The sequence below is a fragment of the Camelus bactrianus genome, chromosome 25, assembly GCF_048773025.1.
Source record: "Camelus bactrianus isolate YW-2024 breed Bactrian camel chromosome 25, ASM4877302v1, whole genome shotgun sequence".
Taxonomy (NCBI): domain Eukaryota; kingdom Metazoa; phylum Chordata; class Mammalia; order Artiodactyla; family Camelidae; genus Camelus; species Camelus bactrianus.
In genome coordinates this window covers 1822102-1830029 of record NC_133563.1, presented here as the reverse complement: position 1 = coordinate 1830029, position 7928 = coordinate 1822102, and the positions used below count along the sequence as shown (strand labels likewise).

At 38.4% G+C, this 7928-nt stretch overlaps 1 protein-coding gene across 3 annotated transcripts in view; it reads right to left on the bottom strand.

The window, feature by feature from the left end:
- Positions 1–4736: 4736 nt before the first annotated feature.
- SLC26A7 (solute carrier family 26 member 7) overlaps positions 4737–7928 on the bottom strand; it is a 133998-nt gene continuing 130806 nt past the window's right edge. For all 3 annotated transcript variants that reach the window (XM_074352617.1, XM_074352616.1, XM_074352618.1), the window contains one exon: positions 4737–7789. Coding sequence is in view for 2 of the 3 variants with exons in the window: in XM_074352616.1 (XP_074208717.1) it covers positions 7754–7789 (36 nt within the window). In the remaining variant the exon portion in view is untranslated. The remainder of the gene's footprint in view (positions 7790–7928) is intronic.

Genomic DNA, 7928 nt, shown 5'->3' with positions numbered 1-7928 from the left:
ACAAACATTGTTATGTAACATTGATTTTAGAGCAATTTCTGATTCCTTAAAGCAGAAATTCAAAAAAGATTGTGAGATGAAATCCAAATATGTATTTTATTAATTTTTGGATGTTTTGAACATTGAATGCAGTTAAATCCATTGCCTATAGAAGAAGAATCAGGTAAAAAGTGGATAAGAAATACATAATAAGATATCCCAGAAAAATGAAACTTGAAGACGTACATTCACACATCTGGCAGTGATTCATAATTGAGTATTATTTTCTCTGTCACTATAAGGGTTTACATCCGTCTCAATCCCCAAACTAAAAGTAGCTGAGTGGTATTACTGGCACCATCACTTTATCCCATCTCCACATGTGCAGAACAAAAGGTTTTAACTACACTTCACTCTGGTAGCATTACACGGGGAATTTCAATGAGGGCTTTGAAAGAAAATAATTACCCACGGAGCCTTAGGCTGGAAGGAAAATCTTTCTCTCTCTCTTTTGTGATGTGTTTCTAATGGCTATGTGTGAGGAGCAAACTGGAGGATGAGAGCATTTTCTTATATGACTCCCTTAGTATCTGTCATAAATAGTATCAATTTGCAAAACAAGGAGGAGATTGAAATTTTCCATGATGAAAGATGTTAAATACAAACTTCCAGTCTTGGGAAATTCACCCAGGAGTCTATGAATAGAGATAGTATGTTTTAGATATTTTCTGACTCTCACAAACTCAAAAGGTATGGTAAATCTGATATGGGCGTTTGCCAGGTTATACCCAGAATTATACACCCAATCCTGATTACTGAAGTATAGCACCCAGATCGACTAGACACCCACAATGCCCCGTGACTGAGGCACAAGCCCAAATAAAGCAAGTGACAAACACATACGTGCCTAAGAATTAGAGTAAAGGGCTCCTTTCAAATACCAAGCTAAAGAAAGCCTTTGTGACTGTGATGCTCAACCTTAGGGCATAAAACTAAGGTGGATGATGGTTTAAAAATTCTTATTCACACATTCACCCCAAAGAAATTGTGATCCACTAGGTTTGGGGTAGAATGCTTCAATCTACATATTTAGAAAATAGCCCTGGTGACTCTGGTGTAGATATTGTAAGGGCCACATTTCAACTAAGATTTAGAGACAGCTGGCACCATCGTTTGATTGGTTTTAATTGACTACTTCAATCTTTTCATTGGCAGAATGAAGAGGAGGAATTGAAAAAAAGAAGAAGAAAGTTTACACAAGACAAGAACTGTATGTCAGTCTCTTCTTTGGCAGTCACACTGCTATTCTCGGATTTTAATTCCAGAGCCAAAGCAAAAGGCCTGGGTCCAAGCCCCAGGAAAAGCTGATATGTGGGAAGAATTATGTCTGGCTTCATCAGCACCAGTTCCGCCATGTCTGTGTCTTTTGGGTGGGGGGCTAGAAGGGTTCTGCTTACCCAAGCATGCCTGAGGCACACGGCTCAGCCCGCCTCCCAGCACCGCACCGCCATTCTCACCCCCACCCTCAGTGGCACCCTGAACTACAAAAGAGATTTCTAACCAGCCTTCCTCATCAAAGTTTATTCTGTGCTTTGTTTTCTCAGGTCCTTGATGACAAGGTCATAAACTGGCCTTCCTAGGGCTAACACAGTGCATGGCGATGGTTTACACGTATTCCTCCTTTCTTATAACATTTACTCCGGCTATGTAATCAGCTATTGCTGGGATCTGCAGGCCCCCTGGAAGACACATGAAGTATGCATTTGGACTGAGGAGACATCTAGATATTCCAGAAACCATGTCACCAAGGGGTTATTCATGCCAACCAACCACCCCCTCATACACTCACTACCTTCCGTAAACCTGCCCTTACCCTCAGTCTTTCCTCCTGCCCCAAAGCCACCAGGGCCCAGCCACTACATTCGCTGCCCTCCTTCCCCAGTGCTCTCTCAGGCTTCATAAGCCTAAGGAAAGGCACATGTTTGTAAAGAATAGATCCTTTACTACAAATTTAATAAAATAGGGAGCACGGGAGCTTGGGAACACTGCAGTATACAAGTCAAGGTGTTAGGAAGTGTAAAACAGGCGTATTAAATATGAAAGTTGATTTGTAAAACACTACAGTCTAAAAGAGTCTGTCTTTCCTTACTTTTCTACCCTCACAAGGCCAGAAATTGCTTCAAAACCAAGAAGAAGAAAAGGCACCTTTAGAAGCAAAGAAAATAGAGACTCAATTCTAGTTTCACTTTTTATTTTATTATTGAAGCACTTTATTTTTTTAATGCAACGACTGCTCTTGTTAAGTACAGATTCTTACTGGACTTATCCATTAGTCAATTTCTAAATGTGGTCATAAAAACAAAAGGCTCCAAATAGGAAAAAATACTAAAAAGCTTTCTATACTCAGTAGAGAGAGTGGTCTTTATTATTTAGGACAGAAAGGAAGGAAGTGTGACCAAAACGACCTTCCGTTGATGAACCAATAGAAAGAGAGTGAGGATTTTTGTATGATGAACACTCTGGAAGACATCATTTCAGAGCACTTAGCTAATCTGCAGTAACCTAGTAATCTTTCCTTCTCAGAAAACAAGCAAAAAGCCCCAAAGAAACAAACAAAACTACTGGAAAGCTCTCAGGGCTGTTAGCGTCTGGACTCTGTCCTGCCCCCGTTTCTGTGACTCCTGTAGAATTAAACATGTCTCTGTTGTTTTCTTGAAAATAATACGAAAGTTAAAAGAAAGCTCGCTAATTCGATTCTGTCTTCTTAACTGGATGGCTGATCGTTAGAAACCGCCACTGGAATATGATGTCTCGGCTTCCGAACAACCACTGGTGGACTGCAGACCCATTCCTCACCACCTCACATGCTTCACGGCCGGAGTCCCGTCTGAGCAGCCAGGCACGGCCAGTCACATCTACGCTACCCGGCTGTGCCTAGCACTGGAACGCTTTAACTGGACAGTTCACAAGTGTTCACCATGTTTTTGATGCAAAAACGTCACATTATGTTAAATATAAATAAAATTCTAGTAAGCTAATTTTTCAAACATAAAAAAGGAATTTTTTAATACATAAAAATTTATAACTCCCTGCTATGGATTTGTGTCTCCCTAAAATTCATATATTGAAGTCCTCACCCCCAATGTGACTGTATTTGGAAACTGAACATATAGGAAAGTAACTAAGGTTAAATAAGGTCATAAGGCTGAAGTCCTACACTTACAGGATTATAGGATTCTTTAAAAGAGACAACAGAGAGCACTCTGTCTTTCTACCATGTGAGGATACAGCAGAAAGGTAGCTGTCTACAAGCCAGCAAAAAGCTCTGCCAGAAGCCGAATCAGCTGCCACCTTGATCTTTTGTCAGAGCAGGCAGGTAGCTGGATATGTGTAGAGAAAGAGGGACACAGGCCAAATGGCAGGAACTGGGCAGAAAGGAAGGACAAAGGCCAAATACAGGAAACCACACATCACATAAGCACCAGGGGTCCCTGGGCAGAGAAAGAAAAGCAGGAACCTTTGGGCTGATAAGTGGTCACATATTTGGGGGTGATGAGTGGCCTGGAGAACAACAAATGAAGGTGACAAAAGGCAGGAATTGCCAGTGTCCAAATGTAACCTTTTGCTCATTATGCCCTTATTTCAATAAAATTGGACTTGCAGTTCAGAAGTACCCATCATGCACCGAAGCCATGACACCTCTGATCCAGACTAAATAAAGACAGAAATCCCTCCTCCCCTTGGGAAGGTGGAGTTGGGATGAAAATCAGTGAATACGACCCCAAACCCCTCCCTCCCCAGTGAATATTCCACCCATTCATTTTCACACCCTGTGTAACTAACTTGCCAAAGAAACACAGGGCAGCCGCTCACCTGAGCCTGCCCGCTCTCACCTTGAGAGTGTCCTATCCGTCCTTTAATAAATCCTCTTTACTTTCTTAGCCTCCGCCTCTAGTCTCTGAACTCCTCCTGGGACGGGACGAGAACCTGGACACTGGCCACGTCTACCAGCAGCACTTCGCCTTCTCAGCCCACAGAACTCTGGCAAGTAGGTGGCCATTGTTCCCGCTCGCCAGGCTGGTGTTCTGCTCTGAGCTCACTAGGACGTTTCCACTAGTCGCCACTCCTGCCACTCCACCTCGGGACACGACACCCATTTTCTGCTACTTTCTAGCCTCTTTCCTTAACTTATCCTTATTCTTAGCACATGTCGTCATTTACCTTATATAATAAATGTATTTAAAATGTATCCCCTTTATTTTGCCTCCCCTTGGACTGTAAGCTCCACAAGGGCGGGGGCTTTTTTCCTGCTTTATTCACTGCTCTGCCTCCAGCAGGTAGAAGAGTGCCTTATCTTTTTGTCCTCGGAGAGTAACCTTTAAAGTGATGGAGAATATTGAACTCCGCCTAGAAACTCAGGAAAGACAACAGTATATACATGAATAACCCAAACAAATTAAAAAAATAAATTACATATTAATTAAAATTAGAACAAAAAGGATTTAAACCTGGAAAAAAAGGATTCTGTACATGTAATCTTTCAGCAAAATGTGCCTTATCAGCCTTCCATAAATTGAGGTACAGCACCTCATTATTTTAGGTTGAACTTTGGTAAGAACAAATTGCAAAGAGTATTAGGTACTTCCCTAAACTTTCAACACATAATACTCTGTGGTCAGTCTAAGAAAGCAATATGCATTATTTGCTTTACAGGAGAGTAAATAGTTTGAAGTAATGGACACAAATCTGCGTAAGCATAATAGTTATCATATTTCAGTTTATTTCCATGTAAATTGGTTGTTACATGCTAAGTCAGTACAAAGGATTATTTAAAAGATAATTAAATACATTGAAAATATAAAAATATAAGTGTGGCATATTAGACTATCTGATTTTTATCTAAAATTCTTTGGATTGTGCAAGCCTCATTTAATTCCCTATTTAAAATCTGACAACAAAATCACTGCCAAAAAGCATATTCTATACTGAATTAGATCATCATCCCACAGAATGCAGAACATGCCTTTCTAGGCTTTTGTATGTTCAACAACATACTAATATATTTCAGTAACTATTAAATGTCAAACATTATCCACAGAGGGTATTAACACATTAATGTTTTCATTAAAAAAGAGAGATCTCTTTCCTTATTACATTATGCATTTATACAATAGAGATCTGTCAAATAAATTACTGCAAAGTAGTTCAAGCTAGATTTTATAACACTTGAATCATATAATCGGGGGCAAATAACCTTTAAAATGGAAGACAAATGGTAAAATTCAAGGGCACTTAATTTGCATAAATGTAATGTTAACAGTTTTCCAGGTTACATACTTTCTGGTTAATTTATGTACATCTCTCTATTAAGTCTGTAACATTCTTATAGGTCAGTTTTAATTTTTCCCAATTTTACTTTACCATAGTAAAGGATATGGAAGGAGTTTGTCATATACAAAAGTAAGGCAATCTTCATAAAAACAATTCAGCATGACTAGAAACATTCTAGCATCAGGACCATATTGCAGTTCTGGTTTTGCTAATGTCTGTTTTGAAATAAATGTTTACATCTTAGAATCTCGTGTGTCTGAAACTCGTGTTTAGCTATTGGGCTCTCAGGACTCAACTCCAGGGAGTTTCTCCAGGTCAACAGTTACTGTGACCTTAGTACGGAGGCGGAGCCTTAGAACAAAGGGTTATTTATGGTACATGCTTCGGTCTTCCTTTACTTTGAAAATAATAGTAACATTTGACACCAGACTTATTGGGTTTTAAGTTTTATCCATTAAATGTCTACTACAAACACTAAATGCATTCAAAAACATCTTCTCAGACAATTGTGTCTCAACCTGGATAATAAAATAGAAGAAATCATCTATTGATTAACTAATGATTTTCATGCCAACTACAGTCCATAATCGCTAACAAATTAGAAAATGCCTACAGTGCATGAATTTAATAATAGGCCACGGTTGCCCAGAAATATATCAATTTATACACAGCAGAGTACATGTTCCTTCTTAACTTTGACTCTTGTTTATGTGCCAATGACCAATGGATTAGAGATGGTGAATGTTGTCACCATCCACCCTTGGAATAATTTAATCAGACAGAGGAGGTAATCTAATTTTTATCTCCACCTTTTCTTGGAACAGTATCTGATGGGAATGAAAGTTGGCCTCAGTTATTTCAGTCCAAATTAGTGATGAAGGGATTGAGGTTTCTTGTGGGACAAACGCTATTCTTTGTAGTTCATGTCAATCAAAATTGAAATGTCTAAATAAGTTATAAGAATTTGAAACATTTGTTTCTCCCCTTTCATGTTATTACATTGTCTACCTAGAACTTAATGGTAAAAATAAGGGCCATACAAATGTTTACCACACATTTACTAGGGACCATTATACGACTTGGCAGACATTAGCATTTACTCTTACAGATGTCCACAAAAACACCTAAATTAGCAGTCTTCTATTTTGTTTTCAAACTACTTTCAAATTCACTTTAAAGTTCTTGGCTTTTTGTTAACTAGTAATTTCTAGAAGAGTTAAAATGCCTTAAAACTAAAGCATGTGCCTACACCTGTTTTTGAAAGTGAGATTTTTTTCATAGGTAAATCAAATTGCTAACTAAAGAGATGAAACTGTGTAATCGTATGTGATTGAAAATATATGTAGAAACATGAAAACAATCATTTATACAGGTCAGTCTGGCCTGTGATGTTTGTCAATTATCCTGTTGGTTTTGTGGGTTTGCAAATAATCACTTATCCAAGCTCTCCTTTAACAAAAGGAAAAAAACTCGTACTCTGGAGATCTGTCTATATACAGGGATAGAGAGAGATAACGTATTGTATCACATTGTATTGACTCTGTCTCTGAAATAGGAAAGTCCCAACCTACTACAGCTAATTCCATGTTGGAATAGCACAAAGCTATTCTACTAGGGGTATTTTTTCATCTAAAGATCGTATCTGTGAAAAAATATAAAATGTGCAACTTCCACATTCTCTCGTTCCAACAAAACTTAAGCTGAAAACAGAGACTCTTGTCGGGTGGGATGTGGAAATTAGGGCTATAAGGTCTGAAGAGTCTAAGCATTTCCAACATTCACAGCAAAACAGACTAACGTCAAGAACTTGGTTTCACAGGATGCTGGTTATCTTCAACGCATTTCTGAAGACTTCCGTGCACGGAAAGGTACGGAGAAGAGTGGTTTCTCGTTTGTCATTTGCTTTTTGTTTGACTTTTCTGTGAATTTCATATCAATTGCATGAAGTAACATTTACCCTTACTGATGTTTAATGACTTCTCTTTCTTTGGTAAGGGAAAATGGCCCACCTGCTAAGTTGTTTTTACATATTAGTTAAGGATGATCCTGGATTTTTACAAATGGCTTGCAAATGTTCTAAATCTCTCATTATATGATAAAGTATTTCTCAGATTTACAAATTAACTTACAACAGAACAGAATTAAAACAACACAAAATACTGTGCTATAAAAAGGAAATAAATTCATGTTTACCTAAAGCTAAATGTATACTGATTATTATAAAATAACTAAAATAACCTGCACAGTGAATCTGCTTACTAACAAAGATGATAAAATTGTCGGCAAACCTTGACCAGTGGTTATGTGATTGCTACGTCACACCACATTTGTCGAAGTAGAGGTCAATTTGTAGGATCTAAACAACAAAAAGGTTGTGCAAAATGCTTGAGTATGGCCTCTTCGGGGCAGTTGCTTAAAAAAGATGTATTGCAGGGAAAGAGTCTCAGATTTCACTGTGGTCACTGAGTTTGCTCAAACTCTGAAATAGAAGGGGGAGAAATTTACACTTGGCTACTGACTTGACTCTGAAGTTGATAACACAAAGAATAGTAGCAACTGAAGCAAGCTGTCCAGCTAAACTAAGAAAACGGACATTCTCTGAGGCATCAGAGCACAGA